This window comes from Cucumis melo, chromosome 11, assembly GCF_025177605.1.
Source record: "Cucumis melo cultivar AY chromosome 11, USDA_Cmelo_AY_1.0, whole genome shotgun sequence".
In the NCBI taxonomy this organism is placed as follows: Eukaryota; Viridiplantae; Streptophyta; class Magnoliopsida; order Cucurbitales; family Cucurbitaceae; genus Cucumis; species Cucumis melo.
Genome location: NC_066867.1, coordinates 33108255 through 33133347, shown reverse-complemented (window position 1 = coordinate 33133347; position 25093 = coordinate 33108255). Strand labels below are relative to the sequence as shown.

Here is a 25093-nt window from a genome sequence, read left to right as displayed (position 1 = left end):
GCCAAGTGGCCAACTCATATGCTTCTCTTCTTCTTCTTCTTCTTCTTCTTCTTCTTTATCCTTTCACAAAATTTAACATATTTATTCTTCATTATTTTTGTGTAAAGGCCACAAAGGTCATATGCTTACCACATCCAACACATGTGGTACATCTACTCGTGGACCCCTTTCTCAACCTTCTTTCACAAAATCTCTTTTCCTTTCTTTATATTTTATTTCTCCAACACTCTTTCTTTTCATCTTAATGTTATAATAATCGAATTAGGATTCGAAATTCTAATTTCACAACTCACAACTATCTCTAGCTAGTAGTTCTCTGCATCTTTTATTCGCTACACCATTCTTACTTATCTTGAATATTTTTAATAGTGTAAGTTGTTGAATAATTAAGATTTTAAGATTTCAAATTTTGGTTTATATCTTAGTTATAATATGTGACATTGCAGATGGTATAAGAGTGGAAACTCTCCTAATAAGATGTAGTTTGGCAATGAACCAAGCAGAAGCTGGTGGAGGTATAATGTCTCGAATTTAGGAGCTGACGTAAATAAACCGATAACATATTTAAATGAGAGAGATCATGAGGGATATGGAAGTATGGTTAAGAAATATTTAAAAATTAAAAAAAAAACCTATACCAACATGTAACTAGGTCGCACGAGAATGTCGCGTCATCAGTTGTTGAGTTAGAATCATATGAAATTAAATTATAATTTTAAAATGTAACGTAATATTACTTAGATAAAGAAACAAAGAGAGTGAAAATAATGAAAAGAAAGTAAAAATTAAAAAAAAAAAAAAAGAGAGAAAAGAAAAGAAAAGAAAAGAAAAGAAAAGAAAAGAGGGTTAGTTAAGAAAGGGGACCCACCGTACTTTAAATGTCAGGTGTGGCTGCCTCCTCCTTCTGTGGACCCGGACACACACGATTGAACCCGCCCTTCATTTATTATATTTACAAAGTTACCATTATTTATTTGTTTCTAATTTAAGAGATGCACAATTCCAATCGTGTCACTCCAATTATCATATAATTATTAATTCTTTTTCCTTCCATTGCTTTTCTTTTCTATGACTCTTGAATAAACTATGTTTCTAAAATATGGGGATTTCTCATTTATAGCAACAAGCAAAAAACATATTGGCACGCTTGTAAAACTAGTGAAAAAGAGAATTTATGATAATAAAAATATTTTCTAAACTAAAAAGAAAATAACAAATTTAAAAATGGATTAGATCATCTTTTGATAGCTATAGAACTCCCATATTATTAATTATTGCTTTCTTTTTTAAATCTTTTTGTGATGCAATTTCCCAAAAATATTTACATGGACTGAAAAATCCAATGTAGATTCTCCTATTAGTATTATTGTTTCTGTTCCCCTACGAAATTGAGATTAAAAATGGTTTGATTTCAATCTTCATAGTTGTTGAAAGGGAGTGTTTGGATTAACTAAAAAATGATGGCATGATTTCGGAGGAAAATTGGGCAAGAAATGCTATTTTGAGGCACTTTCACTTCATTTTGATGGCGTAGTTTTAGAGTTTAGATGGGATTGTTAAGTTCGAGACTATCTTAACAATTTAGCCTTATTATATATAGAAGGAAAGCTTGGTAATTCACCTTATTCTTCTTTTTAACTTGGGATCCAAAACCTAATGAACACTCTCACTCATAAGCCATACCTAGTCATTTCAACAAACTTTGTCCTCCCTCACATGTTTTCAAGGAAAAAAAAAAAAAAACACTTGAAAAAGTGACTAAACATGGATTGCTTGAAGCCAAATACACTCAGACATTTGGAGTTCTTATTATTGAACTACCAAAAGAAGAGTTGCACACCATGTAAAATGGTAATTATCCATTCCTTTACCACTTTCATATCATTAAGATCACTCTTTCTCTTACAAAATGAGTGCACTCAACCAAACGATTGAACGTTTAAATCTCCCCACCATTGGACTAAAAGAAATTTTGTTTAAAAATCTAAAAGAGGAATAAAAGGGTGCATGAAGAAATTTTCCTTTTGACAGTGGATAAATTTGGTGAAACACCAAATGCATAGATGAAAAACTCGGACATCCAATCTACCCGAAAATGAAGACAGTATATGGATTACTACAAGGCTCAAAAATGTAATTTAAACATATGCTAAATAGTTGGAGAAAAAACCATAAAAAATCTAGTCATCGTCCACGTGATCACGAGAAAACTTGAACCATTCTTTCACAGATCTTGTACACTCAAACCTGCAAAAGTTGAGAAGTAAATGTCAGGTTTCTCTGTCAATATCAATTTATAGTCAGGACCGAACCCATCCTCATCTCATTTTACAGATCCTATTGAGGAAAGGATTATAGAGATCTTTTTGTTGAAAAAGGTGACCATAAACTAAAACAACGACAGGTGATCTTATGTATACAGAACCCGCCTTTCAATGAAAAGACATGGAAGAACACACCATTATCCAAAATACCAACCCACAAAAGGGAACACGACAGAAGAAAAGGTGTCAGGCTGTCAGCAAAGCAAAGAAACCTAAAGAATAATTACAAAAGACTAGACCAACTCATATCTCTACAAGATATGATCCAAATCTTCCTCCAATTTTTGACAAAGGATGATAAAGAACAGTGTAGTAAAGAGACAAGTTCCTCGAAAGCCTATCAAAAGCATTTACTTTTCAATGGATATCCTACCAGATTAAGTACGTAACCTTTTAGGTATTGTCCCATACAGTCAAATATAAGAGCCATGAAATTCGTTTGTTCCCAGTTGAACAAATTACGACCGAACCCAAGTAAAAGATAGTAGACTCAGAAAGCACCACAGCAATTTAATTCTCTAATTCTAAACCCCAGGCTCGCTAGTTTTCCCACAAGCTCCCAATTCCATTTTCCCTCATTAACCACTTGCCACAAAAAATCCCTCAAGAAGCAAGTCTTCTGTGCATCTAATCCACCACACAAGGTTCCAAGAGGGAAGGTTTCTTGGGTCATAACCCAGGGAAAAACATACATGAGAGGAGGGGAGAAAACCAACCTCAGCCCACTAGCCACAAATCTCTGATCTCTAAACACCTAAAAGGTCTAAACGTCGTCTCACGTCAAATGATTTTGCCCGTCTACAGAGTCGCAGAAAGCAATTTACTTTTATAGCTAAGCAGGTTGAGACTTAGTGAGAGAAGTAAGATGAAAATGCGCAAATTTTTCTCACGGAACGTACGCGAGGAAGTAAGATGAAAATGCGATGTTGTAGGAAAAAAAGTTCACTAGGGAGAGATTAGTGAGAGAAGGTCAATTAATACTATTAGAGAATTTAGTAAAAGAAAAGGTGCGTTTTAGGAGATTAAAGATCCTTTTAGCTAAAATCCGATGATGGAAGCACATGTGAGTGTTATTACCCTCTTTCTAGGAAATTTATAGTCGCCACAAACAAATTATGGAACACTTCTAATCTATCAAACCATTTAAAAACACTTAAACAACATACAGTAGTAGCCACTTCCAATATAGCATTCTAATGTTTGTTATTAAGAATGTGAATCTAACCTGGTGGAAGGGATTGCTTCAACTTGTCTGCCTTCTCCGAGTCGAAAACACAAAGAGTATAAAGATATTTGGAGCATCGTACTTTGAACTTCACCACATCTTTGCTCCTCTTAATTTTCACAGAACGAGCATCCTTCCTTCTAGCAGTGAGAAGGAAATCTTTGATCTCATGAATTTGTTTCGGCTGCAAATTCAAATATAGAACAAGAAGACACAATTTGATTACTCACAAAATAACCCAAAGCATAAGATATCCAAACGAGAGGGAGACATATACATTACGGTTACTTAAATCCGCATAAACCTTAAACAACAAAAACATAAGGAACGCATCGGATTTCAATGAGAATAGAAAATTAGATGAGGATATGCACCCTCACAACGTTCAACTAGACAGAACAGAAGCTAATTCAGGGCAGATGAAAAATCGGCGACAGCAATCATCAGAAATCAAAAGTAGGTTGAATCATGAATGCATTAAGAATATGAACAATAGAGAAGCAATTAAATCAGGGATTAGAACTTGAGAGGTACCATTTTGGTGGCAGAACTGAGACTGCCGCGTAGTTGCTGATTGCGGAGGCTCAAAGCCCTAGTTTTGAAAGTTGTTATTTATGTAGGGATTCAATGAGCAACAAAGAAGGAGATGAAGCTGGCTTGTTCCAAACCCTAGATGGGCCGTGAATTCAATTAAGCCCAATTTAAGAAGGCCCATATACCCATTTTATTGAAAAGAAACACAAAATTAAATAAATTTAATTATTATAATAATAAATAGTTAAATAATACATATTAATAGAAACCAAATAATATTTCATGTGTATATATCAAAGTAAGATTATTATCCAAAAATGTAGCTAATAAATACACTTATTTCTCATATATTTTGTATGAAATCATCTACTTAGCTTTTTTTGTTCCTCACTTTCTATATGTCGTCTGTTAGTCTTTTTTTCATTGAATAATTTAAAATTTAATGTTATAATAATAATAATAATAATAATAAAATATTTATATCCATAGAAAAAATTATCACAAAAACAAAAATTTATTATGTCTAAATTTTTGTATGAGGCGTAAATATTTTATCATTTTTTTTTTATTGTTTTTAACAATTTCCCTCTACCCCTTTTTTCTCTAATACCTTTATCACATTTTACTTTTTATAAAATGTGCTTAAAGTGATATATTGTTTTACTCAATAACATTTAAAATTATAAAGGAAAATATTTCATTTTATTCCTGTATTATTACTTTTAAACTTTTACACAAAATATCATCATTCTTCTTAAATTTGTAACAACTTATGCGATTATTAAATTTCTTTTTAGAAAGCAAAAAAACTAGATTCTTTGCTTAATAAATGTTGACACATAATTTAAAATTCCAAAGAAAATGTATTCCTAAGCAAGTATATTTTAACTATTCAAGAAAGCAATGTTGTAACAAATTTAACTTAGTTTCATTTTTGCTTCAGTTCATTAGAATTCCTTTTGATAACTATGGTTTTACAGTTATCAAACAACACCTAACAAGTAATAAGAGAACAAGATAATCTTTCCTTAATTGGTTAAAATATGTTAAGATCGTTGAAACACACATCCACTAGCTGTTGTGGGCGTGATTCAAGATGGTGCGCAAGAAATGGTCGCAGTGGTAAGCTTTTGTGACCATATGCAAAAAAGACAATCAGCTATCTCGAGTATTTAACCTCACTTGATAGTCAAGTTAGATTCTTTGGAGTACATCAAAATCCTCTTACATCAACAAAGAGAAACATAGAAGAGATTTGCAATAAGTTTACTCAGGACCTAGACATCCAAAACTATAGTTAAAAAACAACGACTCATTTGAGTTTCAATGGTTTTCAAACTTACTTAATTCCAAGTTATCCAAGCCATAATTTTAGCTAAACATTAACCCACATAATAAACTCATCATAACAATTCTAAATTCCAATCAAATCCACTCAAAAACGAAGATAAATATGGATTACTACAAGCTCAAATCCAATTTAAATAAATAGTTGGGGGGGGGGGGGGGGGGGGGAGGACATCATACAAAAAATCTAATTCTCATTCTTGTGATCCTTTGAGACTTTAACCATTGTTTCACAGATCTTGCACACTCAAACCTGCCAAAGTGCAAACATAAATGTCAGTGAATATTCAGACCAAAATTTTCATCAGCTTAGCAATTCTGTTCAAGTTAAAACAACATTTTGGGACTAACTAGGTTCAATTTTCGTCACCTTTCGTAACTTCCAGAATTGAACTAGTCATTTTAAGTTAGCTAGAGGTCAACTTTTTTCTCAATATAGAACTTCATAAAACAATTATTAAAAAAATTTCACTGTCAAATGTTATGATAGTAGAGATCTTCTAAAATACAAAAATTTACTGAAAGTGTGAAGAATGAATCAAGACAATACTAAAATGTAAGTCCTAAAATACAAGACCAAAATGGTATTCTAATATTTACCTTCACAAGAAACCATGCTTGAAAGAAGGGCACACAAAATGGTAGTTCAAGAAAAGGAATCTAAAAACCTCCAAGAATAAACACCAATCCAAAATAATGAAGGGTAAGTTAGCGATTGATGCCCCAAGATGCTAATAACCTACTCAGACCGCTCAATTCTAAAAAAGGTCTAAAATTTCTGTCAAGAGTCGAGTTAAATTCCCTAAAGAATGGAAAAAACAAGCCTTCCAAAGAATCTTGCCCCTATCTAAAGCGGGATTGTAAGCGATTGATCCTTGTAGTTAAGAAGAACAATATTCGGGATGTCCTAAAGAACAACACAAACTTTTATAAAGTCAATGTAAGGAAGCAGAAGATTTGTGGAAGATAAAGGATTGTTAGTAAAAGAAAAGGTACGTGCAAGGAGATTAAGGATCATTTGAGCCAAAATCAGTGTTTGATATTTAGCCTCTTCCAAGGAAATTTGTACTCGTCGCATACACATTATGAAAAAACACTTGTAATCAATCCAACCATAGAAGAACACTTTACCTAGCTACAGTAACAGCCACTTCCAATATATCATACTCTAAACACATTGTAATGTTGGTTATTAAGAAAGTAAATCTAACCTGGTGGAAGAGATTGCTTCAACTTGTCTGCCTTCTCCGAGTCGAAAACACAAAGAGTATAAAGATATTTGGAGCATCGTACTTTGAACTTCACCACATCTTTGCTCCTCTTAATTTTCACAGAACGAGCATCCTTCCTTCTAGCAGTGAGAAGGAAATCTTTGATCTCATGAATTTGTTTCGGCTGCAAGTTCAAAAATGGAACAAAGAGACAGAATTTGATTACAAAATAACCCAAAGCATAAGATATGCAAACGGGAGGGAGACATGTACGGAACAGTTACTTGAATCCGCATAAACCATAACAAAAAAAAAAAAAAAAAAAAAACTAAAGAAACGCATCGGATTTCAACGTGAATTAAAAATTAGAAGAGGGTATGCATCCTCACAACGTTCAACTAGACAGAACAGAAGCTAATTCAGGGAAGATGAAAAATCGGCGACAGCAAACATCAGAAATAGAAAGTAGGTTGAATCAGGAATGCATTAAGAATATGAACAATAGAAAAGCAATTAAATCAGGGATTAGAACTTTAGAGGTACCATTTTGGTGGCAGAACTGAGACTGCCGCGTAGATGCTGATTGTGGATGCTCAAAACCCTAGTTTCGAAAATTGTTATTTATGTAGAGATTGAATGGGAAACAAAGAAGAAGATGATGCTCGCTTGTTCCAAACCCTATATGGGCCGTCAATTAAGATAGGCCCAATCCGAGAAGGCCCATTTACCCATCCTAATAAAAACAAAATAATAATATTTCATCCGTATATATATTAAAAGAATAAAAAAATCAAATAATATTTCATGTGTATATATTAAAGTAAGACTAATAAATTGTCCACAATTATCTCAAAAATTCTTTCTTGAAAATTTTCAAATTTAAAGACATTTTTGAAATATAGAGTGTAAAAGAGGATTTTTAATGTAAAAATATCTTATTGAAAAAGGATGGGAAGATTAATAAAATTTAATCAAACAGTAAATTATGAAAAATTGGTTGAAAACGAGTAACCAATTTTTAGATTTCAATTTTTAAATAGACCACTAATGGTAACTCGAGTAATCATCCCTTGACATTTATCTCAAGCAACCAAACTCTAGAGAGCAATATCTTTAACGACCAACTCTTGTGATTATTTTAAACAACTAACTCTAACAACCAACTCTGTCATTCAAATAATTGTTGGAATGTGTTTTGAGTATAAGTTTGAAATTATTAGTTTATAATGGTTAGTAGTGATATTTCATTTATGATAATTTTTGATGTGTTTGTTCAACTATTTCACGACCATTGAATTATGTTGTAGGGTTGTTGATTAAATAGAAATAATAATATTTTGTCCAGAGATGATGTGTAACATGTATTTGTATGTACTTCACTCATTCAATGAGTGTTAAAAATATGAGAAAATATATGTGTGGTTGAATATGGTGGAACGCAAAGTTGAGGAAAAAAAGAAAGAAGAAAAAACCCATAAATTAAATTGCAAAACTTTTTAGGTTACAAAAAATTGTATCACATACCCATAAATCAATTCAACTATACACTCTAAACACTAAATCAATTCAATGTCTTTGGGATGTTTCCCTTATGACTTGCTGCAGACAATTTCAAAACTCAATCGCTTAGAAGTTTTCTATAAGTTCTTTGAGCTCTCCTAAGGTTTGATTCTTATGTGTTATCTAAACTCTCCTATACTTTTTTCATTGGATTCTCTAAACTTTCCTAGAGCTTTCGGCTCCATGGATCCTCTAAGTTTTCCTAAGTCCTCTCCATTTGTAACTTAAGCTTTCCTACGCTTTGACTTTTCTCGTGAGTTATCTAAGCTCCTAGGCACTTTCACTCGTGGGTTCTCTAAGGTTTTTTTTTTTCTTTTAATTTTTAATTTAGGTTTTTTCACTCATGGGTGTTCTATCTAAGCTCTACCATAAGGTCCTAGGATTTTTCCACGAGGTTTTTGAGCTTCTCTAGACTCTCTCAAGGATCCCATGCACTGAGCTTACTCTAAGCTTTTAAGCTCTCTCCACAAGTCCTACTTAACTCTCTCTCATAGGTCTTCTAATTAGTTCTTATAGGTTCTATAAATTCTTTTATGCTCTTACCATTGGGTTCTCTAAGCTTTTCGTATGAGTCGTCTCACACTAATTAAGTTTAATCTAAGCTCTTAATTAAGTTTAATCTAAGCTCTTAATTAAGCTTTTCTCATGGGTCTCGTTGAGCTCTTCCTTCACGCGTCTTTTTCTTCTAGCTCTCCTAAGCTTTCTCTCACATGAGTTCTCTGAGCTCTACTCCAAGCTTCTAAGCTCTCTCTTTGAGTCTTTGAGTTCCTAGGCTCTTCTCATATGGGTACCTTAAAGTTGTTCATCATGGATTTCCTTACCTGAAATGACATTGGAAGATTCAAAATTTCTTGTAGTGTCCAACTCCTCTTTGACCGTGATGACAAATTATTTACGACCAATAATGATGTGGAGAAATTAAGAGTTGACAATATAGTGATTTTCCATCCTCTTCCTTCCAATCACATCATTTAACCTTTTAAATACTTCAGTAAGCTTCGAGATACACTTGAGACGTCCCAGTGACCTCTCAAACTCGATTACCTACATTTATAAAAACACATTTAAACATATAATTTTTAAGAGCTAACACAATTTAGGTCTAATAAGATAGCTCTTTGAGAGAGCAATATCACTATCTCAAAATGAATGGACATTTTTAAAGATTATGATCTCCCTCCATCTTTTCAATATGAAGTAATTGTCGACTACAACTAACTCAATCATCAAACATATGTTAATTGTTAAATATTCTTTTGGTATGTTTAATTAATTTCTCCGTTACTTTTTGTAGCTCTTCTTTCTTCCACTTCTACTGCTACTTTTGCTTACCAGTGGAGTTGGAAACCAAACACACTTAATATATTTGAAAACATGAAGGAACCCAAATCGTAAAAAAAATGATATTAACCCCACAAAGCAAAGCAAAGCAATACAATATTTATTATGTAAGATGAAAAAAGGTGGAAAGTGAAAAGCTATAGTGTCCAACTAAAAAGCCAAAAGTAAAGGGTTTTGTTTTGCAGAGGGTATAAAAGAGAAAGGAAACACACACACACATATATGTATATATATACATATGATATAAATTGACAAAAGCAAAGGAAAGTTAGGAGAGAAAAAGGGGTAGGGTGGTAGTACCAATCCTTATCTAAGAGAAAAGCTAGAAAAAGTTGGTTTCCCACTAAATAATGTTGGGTTAAAGGCAGTACAAATGTGTGGTAATTCAAGCAAAAATTATGCTATTCCAATCACTGGACCAAAAGGCAAACATGGGATCAAGTTGGTAAACTTGTGCTTCCCACAAAGCCTGCACTTTGGGTCCATTTTCCCCATCTTTATGTCAACTTATTTTCAATTCCCTTTTCTCACTAATCTCTCCTCAACTTCTTCCCCTTGGACCCTAACCCTAACCCTTTCCCTTGCTTTTTTGCTCTGTCAACAACAACTTGAGTATAGTTCGACTACTTAAAACATGTACTATTGTTGAATAATATGAGATTAGAAGTTCAAATTTTTCATAGTATTATGTTCTTTGACTAGAAAAAAAGGGGTTAAGAGAACAGATTGAAGCTACATACGTATGTAGCTTCTTTTCCGTTTCTAATATCTGTACTATTTTTTCTCCTTCGCATTTTGTTGGAAAATTTTAAGTTTTTGAGAAAAAAGTTATTATATTTGTGTGTTTTTCTCATTTAGTATTTTTTTTTCATTTTTTAAAATCATTTTCAAACTCTAAGCCAAGTTAAAAGTTAAAAGTGAATGAAGGGGTAGAAAAGAAAAAGAGCTCATAAAATTTAAGCAAAAATTTGAAGAAAAAAAACGTGGAACTACACAAAATATCTTCCATTGAATTTATCGAAGAAATAATGATATATATGTGTGTAAGGTGGGAGAATCAAACCTTTGATCTCGAGATTAATAGTACAAAGTTTATGTCAGTTTATCTATGTTCATAATTTTCTTTGATATTTAATGTTAAAAGCATATATTTTAATGTATTATAGTTAATCCTAACCAATTCATATTACTTGGCATGGAGTAACTAAACATAGAATGAAATTTTTAGTACAAGGGTGGGCAAAACATCTTGGTCGTTATGACATAGATATATAACTCAGTTTAAACTACGTTTGTTTTGACTACTTGAAATGACTTGTGATTAGCAAATAGTGCACTCGGTTGACAATCTCTATAAAAAAGAAATATACGTCCAAATTTACACCTCGTTGTTATTTTTTGAGTTAGAGAGATATTGAAGATATAAGTATGGAGTTAACAAAAAATATATATATATATATATTAATCTAACAAGCTTTAATTAATAGATTTTATTAGATTTAATGTTTATGTCAATATGTTTAGCCCCATGAAATTACATTCACACCTTAACAAGTTATAACCATAATTAATTACTTCCTGCTTTAACTAAAGGAAAAGGAAATGCAAAAGAATTTCCCACATTTTCATATGTTTGGGTCCCTAAAGGAATTGTTTGGTTGCCTTGGGCCAACTCAAGGATTATTGTGCCATAAAGTGATCAATTAGATATAACCATTCTCTCAACTATCTTTGTCTATAAAGGTTGCTTGTAAACCCATTAACTTCTAAAGATTATTTAATCAAATCAATAACAATGTAGATGCTTGGATATATATATATATATTCAAAATTTCACAAATAATTAGATATGTAGAAAACATATTTCAAATAGTTCATTTGGAATAATATACTAAATTAGTTACAAGAAACAAAGAAGTTTTTTTTAACGACAAAATTGCTGGAAATATTTTAAAATATATAACAAAATTTAATTGTCTATCAATTTCTAAACACTTGTAGACATTTTATTAGTGTTTATTAGTAACAGATGACAATATAGTATATTAATCTCTATCATGGCCTATATTTTGCTATACTTAGAAACATCTCTGTAAATCAACGTTATTTTTCTTTTTTACATCCTACAATAAACGTATCACAAGACAAAATCAGATTAAACTACAGTAAAAGTTAAAGCGAGTGAAGAAGACGAGATTCTTGATTCTCTAACGCGTTTGTCACAAGGTAATATGCTAGACTAATGTGGCAATGTCAACTTAAATTAATATTTAACCATAAGTTTTTAACTTGGTATACATAATTAGTAGACAGTCAAATTTTGTCCTAATTATTTTTAAACTCACAAATGAAAAATGTTAATAATAATTTTAAATGTGGTATATACCATAGGGTTTTAGAATTCAAAATAATGCTTTTTAAGGAAAACAAAAAATTCCATCTCTCTTTCTTTTCCTCCCAAAAATACTAAGAAAAAAAGTGTTTCATCTATTATAGGTTTGAATCTCTCTCTCTCTTTCTCTCCAAATGAGGAAGAAAAAGAAAAAGCTGAATTACCAAACTGATTTGAAATATGCAAAATTGAAGAACTCAAAATTTTTGTATGATTAAAACCTCTGTTCCCAAACTTTCCCTTTTTATGACATATCAGCATTTACATTTATATATATATATATATATATATATATATATATATATATATATATATATACACACACATTACAAACACTTGAAACCCTATTAGATCTCTCTCTTGTTCTCTCTAATATATTTGGATATGGATGTTGTTTTCCCAACTCCCAAACTGATAAATCCAACCACAAAAATTTCAATGACTTTTGATCACTTGATACCTATAGCTACAAAAAGATTATAAAGTTTTGTGTATGTATGTTAAGATTTGAACCAATAATTATTTCATATATATTTTTTTCTAACATTTCTTTAGATTAATTAGCCTTTGCATGAATGTTGTATATAGAGCATTAATTGGGTACTTGAAGAAACAACAAAATTTGAGCTAGCTCCTTTGATAATAGTTTTCATTTTTTTTCTTTTTCTGAAAAATATTATATTATATGTATTGTTTGTTTATTTTCTTTTTTACCTTTATTTTTTTTTTCTTTAAGCATTTGTAATTGCTTTTAGTAAAATCAAAAAAGAAGTTTTTCAAAAATACTTGTTTTAGTTAAATTTTTTAAAAACTAATTAACTGTAATTTTGGAAATGTTTTCAAAAAAGAGATGACAAAATTAAAAAAAAGAAGGTTGGTAAATGAGTTTAACTTTCTTTAAACACAATGATTATCCCCATTTTAGATTTTTGCTTTAAAGAAACCAAGTTTTCTTTTGATAGTTCCCTACTTTTGTTTCTATTTCTTTTAGAAAAAGGAAATTTCAAAGCCCTAGGTCAACTTTTTTAATAATAAAACAAACGTTTTTAAGTTATAATTTTGTTTGATAATCTTCAAAATTGTACTTAAAACGTATTGAATAGATAGAACTAAAAAAAAAAAAAAAAAAAAGAGTTTGGGTAATCTTGAAGTGTTGAAGTATTTTTATTCTTTCATTTTTAGGTTTTTTTTTTTTGAAAAGATTTAGGTTTGTTGTTCTTGATTAAATTTATATGTATGTCTATATATAAACTCCATAGAATATTCCTATTGCTAGATATAAGGTATCATAATATATAAAAAGTTGCTACACAGATGAAACTAAGCAAAGTCCATCCAATTTTGGGAATAATGTGTTTACTTTTAGAGGAAAATTTGGAGAGAAGAGGGTAAAAATAATAATAGGAGAGGCAGAAAAATCCACAAACTCCATGAAAAAAAAGAAAAAGAAAAAGAAAAAACCAAGCAAAAATAAATTAGGCAACAAACACAGTCCACCAAATCAAAAGCTTCTCCAAGAAAAATTAAAGAACAATATTAAAATTTGAATACAAAATCTACACAAATATATAACAATTTCATGGCTTAACTCCATACAAAAAGAAGAAGAAAACTCCTTTATATGAATAATATTGGTATTATGATAATAATAAATATATAAATAATGTGAATTTGTTCCTTTAATTAGGGTTTCCATGCTGAAACCCAAACCACTGGTTCTTCCTTCCATGTCAAGTAAATTCCACTTGGCTCAGCATCACCATTTTCTTCTTCGTCGACTCCGACAGCAGCCGTGGCCGGACGCAGCAATGCCCAACCAGGTTTGTACCGCTTGAGCAAAGCCTTAACATCATCCATTACATCTTCACTAAAATTAGCTGATGAGAAAAGTGCTTGTTTGAGCCTTTTTGTCCATTGCTTTCCTTTTTCTCTTCTCTCACTCCCCATTTCTTCCTCACTAATTTGATCATGATCACACCCCAAAAGCCTCACAATGCTTCTTGAACATTCTCTTTCCAAAACCAATCTCTCATTGCTTGTTGCCCCAAAGCTCTCTTCCAACATCTCAAAGTAAAGAGTGTAAAATCTAAGACACTCTTCAAAGCACTTCAAAAAGTCATTTGTAGAGCTTATGAAATCAGCTTCTTCCTCTACTATTGTTAAAACTCTAGGCTTTAGTAATTTCAACATTGATATCACATTGTTTCTTTCTTCAACTTTTACTCTTCTTAAGGCTCCAATGCAATTTATGGCAATGGCTTCACCTTCTTCTACTTTAAGGGCTTCATTTGTGAGGTCAGTTAAATGGTTGATATTTGTTATAGGGTTGAACTCAAAGGGGACTCCCATTAGCCTTGCAAATTTCTCCATTCTTTGTCCAATTTCCTTCATTAAACACTTCACTATACTTGTTGTTGTCACCACCGTTAGCTTTAGATGTGGAGTGTCATCATTGCGTGTGGCTAAGGATTCCAGTAGGGTTGGCCACTGAGTGCAAAGGGTGTTGCTTATGTCGATGATGTGGAGTTTCGTTTCTCCCTCGAGCGCTTCGAGAATTGCACCGTTCGATGCCACATGCCCAAATGTTGTCCACGGACTTGCCTAAAAAAAATAAATTAAATTCACCACAACCCATCAACTCGGTTTATAGTTTTGAGTTTAATGAGATAGTTTGTCAGCCCCATCAGTTATATTAGATGTATAAATGTATCATATTTTTCTTATAAGTTCAAATGCTCAAATTTCCAACTAAATAATTCTTTGTTGTATTCTCAAGGGAAAAAAAATCTATCTACTCTTTTAAGTAATAGAACATCTTCGTATTTCAACTCTAAAATCAGTTTTTGAAACTTGAGCTAATTCCAAGCTTACAACTTAATGTGAGGGATAAAAACATTTAAATTACATTTTTAAATTTTTTTTAATATATAAGATCGGATGAAAGTACATCGATATAACTTAACTAGGTTTACCCGACTAAGTACGTTATTGACATAATATATATATATATATATATATATATATATATATATATATATATATATATATATATATATATATATATATATATATATATAGCTAAAAAGCTATTGAATTAGAACTAGCTAACCAAACTCTTAATTTATTGACTTATTGATCTAGAAAATTGTGAGGGTTGAAATATGGATAAAAAATAAAACAAGGAGAATTAATATTTAAAGGTTTTTGAGCTTAGGGGTGATTTTGACACACACCTCTTGAAACTTGAGGATGAGCCTCAGGGCAGAGTCGAAGTTATGATTTTTCTCGGCGACAGCGACGAGGGTTTTGTAGCAAGTGAGGCCAGTTTCTGTGGCTCGGCAGAAGAGAGCTTGCAAGAAGTAGGAAGCCATTTTTTGATCAGAGTCACCATAAGGGGAAGCCAACTCATTCAACATCCAAAGAAAATGGTGGATTTTGTTGGAGTCCTTCTCAGAGATGGCTCTAGCACACTCCTTAAGAAGGGTGGAGGCCCATTTTCCAGTGGCGGTAGCGGTGGCAGCAGCAGCAGCAGCAGACGGAGAGTGTTCCGGTGAGTACTCGGACGAATGGCTCGTGGAGCTTTGCATGTCTAAATTGGAGAAGTGAAGATGATGATGATGATGATGATGATGGCGATGATCATGGCTTTGGTTGAAGAAGCTTGTGGGGGCTTCTTTGGGTGTGAAAAAAGTTATGTCCATGCTTTCTTATGGAGAAAAAATAAAAATAAAAGAGTGTGTGTTTGACAATTTTGATTGAGGGAGGAAGGAGCATTCTTTTGAACCCAAAAAATAATAAAATTAAAATATAGAAAATAAAATGAAATAAAAAGAACTATTTTTTCTTTTTAAAATAAAAATATTATATATAGGCAAGCACAAAGTTTGGTTGAGAAAAAGGTTTTGTTTAATAGTTTGGCTTATGATTAAATGCATGTCTCATTCCTATACATATTAAAATTCATATATATAGTATATGTTTCTCATTAATATATATATATATAAAGTTTATTTTATAGTCTACAAAAGTTTTACATTTGTTTTTTTATTTAGATTATTTTTCCTATTTTTTTAATGTTGTGTTTTAATTAAATTTTATCTCTACACCATTATATAACATATTTTATATTTTATAATCGTATAGAGATGTCCATTATTTCGACATCTCTAGTTATATATGTTTCAAATTTTCTTGTACTAAAATTTAAAATAAAGTTGGTGATAATATTTTTGTTTTTCCTTTGATTTCAATACTTTTAGAAATATACTATAATTATTTTGTAACCCTTTTCTGTATTCTCTGTAACTTTGAAATTCTCTCTAAAAATTTGTAATTTTCAAAAGTTTTGTCTTCTTTCTTTTTCTTTTTGAAAATTGGCTAGCTTTTCTAAAAGTAATTTTATGCAAAATTTTAAAAGTTAAGATAATGCATACAGTGTTTTTACGAGCTCTTTAATTTCTTGTTTTATTATAAAAATGAGAACTTGTTAACCACAAATCCTTAGAAAATATTTACAAATGATATAAGAAAGTTTTAGTTTCTAGCTGAGATGGATCCCGTCCAGATATATATTATATCTATTATTTCACTTGTGTTTATTATAGTCTATCATTGTTAAAAAGTAAGAATAATAATAATAAAAAAAAAAACAAATGCATATGAGAGGATGATTTTGAAATAACTCATAGAATGTAATCAATAGATCGACCAAAGTTGAAAAATTAACCTAAAGAGACTAATTAATATATGTATCATAATTTTAAAATACTATAAACATATCTCAATCAACAATAATGCATATTTATTACTTTAAAACTTTCTCCTTAAAGTTAATTTAAATATTTTTATTTCAACTTGTAATTAAAAAAAATTATAACTTATATTAAATTTAATCTTTTTTTTTTTTTAATTTCATGATATTAACCATTGGTATCAATTCCTTTTCAAACTTCTACATGATAACAACCCATTATAATAGTATAGTATTAAACATACTATTTGTATCAATACAAAAAATATTTAACTAAAAAAATTAATGATTGATATTGTAAATTAAGTCACACACATATATTATAATATACAATAAGTTCAACTTAGTTAGATAACAACAAAGGAATCTTAGAAGAAGAATACAAAAAAAAAAAGAGAGAAAAAGATTATTTTTCTTTAGTCGAAAGCAAACACAATGTGTGACAATATATGCTGATATAATTAATCAATTAACTAATGATGCATTATACTTTGAAATATGGTATAAAATAAGCTCTAATTGTCACTATATCTGGTTGCTTGAAGTTACATAACACCTAACTCTTGATTTACCATATTATAAAGAAAGCACAAGACACATTACATTGAAAAGTTTCAATTTGGTTTCTACTATATATATATCTTTTTAGTTAATTTATATTATTTAGATCATTCAATTTTAATGCTTTAAATTTTATCGTTACATTCTTTCCCCGTTCTTCTATTTTCGATCAAGTTTCAATTGAATTTCACAAATCATTTTTTAAGTTTTTGAATTTCATGCTCTTGATTGTAATGTTTAAAGAGATTTAAAAAACCAATTGGAAATCAAGTGCTATAGTAGAATGTTTAAAGAGAATTAGTGTCAAAGATTATAATGTTTTTTTTTTTGAAAGACATCATTGCAGCAATTTGTTGAGTTATAATGCTTCCTTTATTTTCTTAATTGGACGATTTTTCTCTAACTTCTAATCTAAGATTTTTTTCCCTCATATATTAAGTCTCAATAAATTTTAGCTGTGAAAGTGGAGAATCAAAATAATTGATCATTGAGATGAGTATATATATTGTTGCCTTATTTTATTGAAGTATGCTCATATTGCTAAATATTAGTCTTAGAATAGAGATGGGAGACAGATGGATTTGGTGATATTATTAAAAAGAAAATGGTATCAAGATCTTGATTATTCTTGCATGAACATAAGGGAAAATGACAAACAGAAAGTATATATGTAGAAAGAGGAGGGTTTTATGGTATATACTTTTAAGTACACATAACTCAATTCAAGACAAACATATATATATAAAATGGTGTCCAATTTTAATAACATATCTTTGTTTGTTATTTCAAGAGTTGCAAATTAGATTTTGCAGCAGCTAAGGGCTTCCTTTTCTGGCATTTGATGTTATTTTATTAGTTGTTTTACCTTTGTTTCCTTTGTAAATTACACAAAATTAATGTTACAAGTTATGTATATAGCCTCAATTTTTCTAGTTGATTAATTAACATTTTAAATCTTTAACTATATATACAACCCCTCTCAAATTTAGATTAATTAAAAAAATTTATCGTGTGGATTTAAAAAGAGGGGTTAGATCGAAAGTTTGTAGAGAGATAGGAGACCTATGATTTTGATAATTAAGATGAAGTTCTATGCCAAAACTAATTAACAAAAAGAGAAGTAGGTCATCGCAATCATCTGTTATGAAACCGTTGAAGAGTTGAACTTCTATAACTTATGTAGTAGATTTTAACGTGACTTCTAATACATTCAAACCTAGCCATCTTTTACACCGTTTGCATGCTTTCATGATTCTGTTTTCATTACCCTTCATTCTTTGCACATTTCAACACCACACTCAGATTTTTAGCAATCCTAATTAATCAATTCAGCTTTCTAAAGATGGTTCTTCAGAATCTCAAACAGTGAAGATAAAGAGAGACGTACTATTAAATTCACAAAAAACTTTAATATAATTATTTTTGTTGTTCTGAAAAAGTGGAGGGGTTGAGTTAAAGTAAGACATGAGAATAATATTTTGCAGTGTAGGTTTGAAAAGAATGGTATGATGACTCAAATGATTGGTTCATATAAGTGGGAGAAATTATTAAAAAGAAAGATGATGGCATGCAGTGTGCATCAAAAGTCCCTCCACCCCACAAAACCAAAACCAAAAAGAAATATATATATAAACTACTTTCACACTTTGATGTTACATTTTTTCCACTATGATTAAAAATATCATCAAATCATACATTTCTTTTCCTTCATATATTTTCCCTCATTGATCCAAAGAAAATGAAAAAGTTCTCATGGGAACTTGAAAACCCTCTTTCTATCTCCATTCACATTTTCCAATTTCCCCCATTCATCCATTTCAAAAATGGTTATCATATGCTCTCTTAAACACTTTAGAAAATTGGAAACCAAAGTTATTATTAAATTATATTATACCAATTACAAATATTATTTTAAAGCAATATTTCTCACTTGGGATATTTTCTTTGAAATATAAGTTACATTATTTAATTTTATAATAGATTAGTTAGCTACGACATTATTAGTAACCAAATTTTTGTTTTAGTTTTAAAATTAAGTCTATTTTTTCTTTCATAAATTGATTTGTCCATTTTTAAAGTAATAGAGTTGAATTTTTAATCAAATTTCATCTTTTTAATAAAAAACTATGTATTTTAGTTTTTAAAACTTTGTTTGTTTTTTTTTTTGAAAACATTGATAAAAAGTAGATAATTAACGAGAAAAAAAAATAAAAAATGAACGAAGTAGTATTTTTTTATACTTTATAGAGTTAACTTTAAAATTTTAATTAAAATAAAATGGTTAAAAAATGAGATGTTTTAACTTTTCCATTTTTAATTATAATAAGTTTCTAAACAAAGTGGGATAAAAAACAAACTTTTAATTTTGTATATTAAATAAACCATTCATTTAGTATCTAATAGGCCTTTGTCATATTTAAAATTTAACTAAGTATAATATCAAAAGTACAAGAACCTAATTTGACACTTTTAATGTTAATAACCTATTAAATACACAAAATTCAAAATTTAAAAATATGCTAAAGTAATACAACTTAATGATTAGAGATATATATTACTATTAAGACACAATCATTAAATTAAAAAAAAAAGGGTATATACCTCAAAACACATTCTATATAAGTTTTAGCCAACACATATAGAGAAAGGTACTAAAATTGAGGAGAGAGTGGAAGAAGTGAAATTGTCCTTTGCTATTGTATGCTGCCTGCTTTGGAAGAATCTTGAGAACAAGTAAACAATTATAGAAGAAGAAGAGGGGAAAGAATAATAATAATAACAACAACAAGACCCCCATAGTCCCCAATGTATCCCCTTATAAAAGAATATATAAAAAAAAAATATTAGAATAAAATTTGTTATATTTGTAAATAAATCAGTGGGTCATTTGGAAAAAAAAAAAGAAAAAAAAAACTAAATTTAATTTGTGGCCAATTGTTTGGAATCACAACATAAGCTAAAAGTTCTAAATAGGAGATTGATTTAGACTACTTCTCCAACGTTGTTTACCCATTTGGTGCATTGCCCTTTAGCATTTTCTAATACTTTAGTGGGCTTCAAATAAACTAATAAGGCTTTAGTTTATTTGTTTATTTTCAAGGTTAGTAGAGTGTAAAATAATATAAAAACTAAATGAACCAATAAAAAATTATTTGTATATATGTGATCGATTTGTTAAATAAATAAAATGATAGTGATTTTGTTTAATAAGATATACTAATTGTTGATGGAGTATATACTTTAATAAAACTTTGACTATATATAAGTTTACATATTTATTTAGGGAAGATAAAGACTATACTTTTGGACTTATTGTTTGATTGTGTCTAAAAACCACAAATCGGTCAAAATTGTAATTAGAATGGATATGCAAAATTGCTATGAAAAAGATGGAGTTATGATGTTAGATGAAAGACATTTGGATGATCAAACCCACTCAATAATCCATTTAGAATGCAAACAAAATAAATAGCTTTTTTTTTTTCTTTTTTTTTTGTTGGAATTAATTGATTACACTTGAATTTTTTTGGGTTTGATTAGATAATGAAAAATTCAAGTAATCTCTCATTTATTTGCATATATATTGTTGACAATAACTAAAAAGGATGTGAAGATGATAGCATATATAATAACCAAACAACCTTAGTTTTTATTGTAGAGGTTAAGTGTGTTAGGGATTGGAAACATGCATAACAAAGATAATATTGTCATTATCCATATAACAAGTTACATATATAAAAATATAATTTTGTACAAGACTTACAATGTTATCAATTAAACCTTTAAACTCTTAAAGTAAATCAAGTTAAACTCTAAGTTTAGATGAAATTACCTTTAAAAATCCTCAATAATATCAAATTGATGCATCATGATAAATGTTTTCAAATGTAAGCTAATTAATATATAAAAAGACCATCTTCCTCTCCCTAACGATTACATATTCTCAATCCCCACCATATATATACCCGATAAAGACGACGTCTAGCATCTACTGTCATCCTAATTAGGTGGAAATTAGTGTGATCTTTCAAGCTGGATCCACATTTAGTTTTCTATTCTATATGGTTGATTTGGCATAGAGTAGAGGATGAAGTTGTTCCCCACAAACAAAATTTAGGTTATTTGTACAGAAGCTAAGTGATGTTAAATTATCTTCTATGTTTATCTTTGGCTTGTAGTGTATGTCAATATATTTAGAGGGTTTTTCCTCACTTTATTTCCTTTTGGGATTAGATATATGGTCCTTGTTCTTTTTTGGTATATAAGCCCATTACTCTAGTAAAAATAAAATAAAATGTTCACATGTGCTTTAATATATATATATATATATATATATATATATATATATATATATATATATATATATATATTATACAAAGTGTGTATGGAGGGCTTTTCCCTTTGGGATTGAGTTCATTTTGTTCTTTTTCAATATTAGTACAACTAACAAGAGTCCAATAGTTAGTTGTAGTTGTGCATCTTGTTCATGTTTGTTTCTTTATTTCTACTAAATAATTTTTAATATATTCACCCAACCTCCATATGTAATCTTACCCTACAACTTAATCATTCAATATATATATATATATATATACACGTCGAGAGGAATGAGACTCTAATAATTTTGAGTTCGTAATTTAAACATCATGCCAATTTAACTATGTTTTCATTTTAGTTATGTATGTAGGAAGTTTTATCCTCTATTTATATGGAAAAAATTAATTTATAATTTAAATGCAATAATAAATAAGTAAATGAAAAGTAACGTTTTAGGTGACTGAGTGCCACTGACTACAATGAAAATCATTTTTTCGATAAACATGAGGGTTTATTTAAAAAATTATTAACAATTTTGAGAGGAGGTAATCTATATATTTAATTAAGATTGCAATGTACTATTTTTATAATGCGAGACTATCAACTTGTCGATCAAGATAATATCTCTTAATACTCATAATTCTTGAATTAGATTTCTGTATATTTTTTGGGAACGTAACGTATAGCTGAGATATGTAGTCAACTATATCATTTCAGCCCAAAATCACCCATAACAAATATTGAGTTCAGTTTAATTTAGTTTTACTTTCTAGTTTTTATAGTTTAGTTATGTTTGGCCTTAAAACCCGAATATCAAACCAAACCACGAACGTTTCTAGTTATAAGATGTTTACCTCCTTTCTTCCTTTTTCTGATCATTTCTTGTCCATCAAAATGTATGTAGTTAGATTAGTTAGTTATAGATAGGGCTAAAATACCTCCTCTACAAAAGTATATTATTACAACTTTTTACATTGAGTGAATAGATTTTTATCCATAGCTTAAAAACAATTTTAAACTTTTTTTTTACGAAAACAATAACCTACGACGTTCAAACTAACGTTTTTTTAACTAATTTGTAAGATTTAAAGTAAATATATCACTCAATTAATATACATAAGTGTTAATTCGTGACTCTAACTCAAATTTCTTTCATCTTATTATACTAAAAAAAAAAAAGATAACGTAATCGGTTTATCCATTATTGTTATTATATGCCTAATACACAATAAGCAATGTCCAAGTTAATCATGGTTAATCATGGGAAGCAATAAAAGAAAAATGAGAAGAAAGTTAGATTAATTGCTAAATATTATTCAAATATTGAATTAGAATTCTAATTGCTTTCACCAATTGTTGGATTAATGTTTGTTAAAGTTAGCACAGACTAAAAATACATCACATCAGCCTGCTAATTAAACACTAACTTGTTTCTTATTAATAATCAACCGTCTACATCTTAACTACGTGGTTTGTTTGATTAAACGCGCGTAATTATCAATTTTTCACTTAAAAAGGAAAAGACAAATTTTCACACTAACCTCGATCTTGTTCTTTTTTTTTTTTTTTTCCTTCTTTTATGTACATTGTTTGCGAGTAGTTTTTATCATAGAAAATTAAATGATGAGAGTAAAATTAAGAGAGTAACCTCATCCTAGATAGATATTGGACGAACTGGCAAACCTAGAAAAGACTCGAGTGAAAGACTAAGCAAGACAATTGGACCCTGAAAAAGAGGGTCGAGGCCACCTCTCTTCTTGTTGGAGCCTATACTTTTGCGGGCTTCGATTTGGTTCTCCTGTATACTTGGTTTGACCTTTTAATTGGATGTTCTATTCATAAAAGGAGGAAGGAAATCATAAATTTAACCTTACTATATATTTACTTTTCTCTATTCTAATCTTTTTTTTTTCTTATAACTATTACAAAAGTGGATAGTATCCACGTTTAGAATTGTAGTTGATACTTTAAGTTACATTCAAATTTAGTTCTACCTAAATCATTAATATTTTTGTATCTATATATATACACATTTAAATATTGCTGAATTTTGGAGAGTTATAGATTCAAACTTTTTATCGCTAAAAAAAGAAAGTAATAGTATTTTTTAACTATTGAATTATGCCTAAATTGACATATTTATAAAGTTATAAATGGATCATATGAAAAGGCCACATAGGGTTGATCTATGCATTTACTTTTCCCCATAATCCTGTTTTTTTTCATATATAAGATTAGTGTTTCTTTTTTCTTGTTTTCTTTTTAATTCTATAATAATAAAATATATAAGATTTCAACTAGAGCCTCATTTTTATGCTATAATTGATCATAAATCCAAAAAGTTTAATTAACAAAGCTGGATCATAAAGATTTATATGAGCCTAAAACATAACATTAAAGGTAATTCATGGAAGTTTCAAAAAAAAAGGAAAAATGTTGATGCATTAATGAGTAAGAGTGACATAAGAGTGGAGAGTTCAAAATGAAAAGAAAAAAAAGAAGATATCTAAATAGAATTTGAAGTCAAAGATGGAGGTATCTTTATCACCATTATTTGATGCCCACATAAGAAACAGATTGTGACAAATCAACTGCCTTACCCCCCCACCCATTGGACCAAATAAGAATTAAATTAACTTTTCTTTCCCTATTCTCTTCATTTAATATAAAATCTATAGTTCATAAAAATATAATTTAAATTTTATTGAAATGTTATTACATACTTAATTGTTAGGTTAAAAATATTATATACGACAATTAACCAAAGTTCGAATTTGAAATTTAGAAAGTCAAGTCATTATTAAACATGCAAACCCTTTGGATATATTATATTTTGGATAGATAGATTAGATAGTTGTTGACTTAGCCGGATAAGTATGTCTTTTTATATATAATGAAAATCATACTTTTAGTCAATAAAATAAGACATTTTTTTTTCATATAGTTAACAAAAGGATTACTTAATAATTTTTTTTTAAAAAAACAGACTTTAGAATTGTATCGAAACGAGGTATCAAGAAACATTAAAAAGATTTATAAAAAATTACACCAAACTGAGATTATGAAGAAATACAAAATAGTAATTGAGAAATATGAAACGTTATGAAACGATTAATTGGAGGCGATGATAGAGATAAATAAGTAAAGAAGTTGGAAAATTCATATTTGATAAATACACAATAAATCAAATAAAAAGAAAGAAAGAAAGAAAGAAAGAAAAAATCAACTTTAATGGTATAAAGATGTAAGTCTAAAAGTATAGAATAGTTCATTTTAAACATCGGCAAAACCATCCTAATTCAAAGCCTAAACCTGCCAGAATTTTGAAGCTAAGAATTACAAATGTGGTCAAAAATCAAAATCGCCCCACCAGATAATGTTTTATTAAAGTATATTTATGAAACTGCTAAGATCTATTTCATCACAATTATATCAATAAATCATGAATTATTACACTAAAAACAATTAAAGTCAAGACAATATGATGTCAAATGGTATCTAAGCATATTTTATTCCTCTTCAATAATCAAG

The 25093-nt window shown here is 29.4% G+C and overlaps 3 protein-coding genes across 3 annotated transcripts; all 3 read right to left on the bottom strand.

Moving 5' to 3' along the window:
* Window positions 1-2031: 2031 nt before the first annotated feature.
* LOC103498969 (60S ribosomal protein L38) lies at window positions 2032-4237 on the bottom strand. Its single transcript, XM_008461810.3, has 3 exons — window positions 4084-4237; window positions 3550-3733; window positions 2032-2247 (listed from the first exon to the last, which is right to left on the bottom strand). Exons 1-3 carry the CDS (start codon window positions 4084-4086, stop codon window positions 2225-2227), a joined length of 210 nt encoding a protein of 69 aa, XP_008460032.1. The 5' UTR covers window positions 4087-4237; the 3' UTR covers window positions 2032-2224.
* A 1161-nt stretch (window positions 4238-5398) lies between these two features.
* Window positions 5399-7318, bottom strand: LOC103498968 (60S ribosomal protein L38). The gene is made up of 3 exons (XM_008461809.3): window positions 7185-7318; window positions 6642-6825; window positions 5399-5683 (listed from the first exon to the last, which is right to left on the bottom strand). The coding sequence occupies exons 1-3, from the start codon at window positions 7185-7187 to the stop codon at window positions 5661-5663; spliced, it is 210 nt and encodes a 69-aa protein (XP_008460031.1). The 5' UTR covers window positions 7188-7318; the 3' UTR covers window positions 5399-5660.
* Window positions 7319-13457: 6139 nt separating this feature from the next.
* Window positions 13458-15765, bottom strand: LOC103498966 (protein SHORT-ROOT-like). Its single transcript, XM_008461808.3, has 2 exons — window positions 15168-15765; window positions 13458-14535 (listed from the first exon to the last, which is right to left on the bottom strand). The coding sequence occupies exons 1-2, from the start codon at window positions 15633-15635 to the stop codon at window positions 13618-13620; spliced, it is 1386 nt and encodes a 461-aa protein (XP_008460030.1). The 5' UTR covers window positions 15636-15765; the 3' UTR covers window positions 13458-13617.
* Window positions 15766-25093: the final 9328 nt, after the last annotated feature.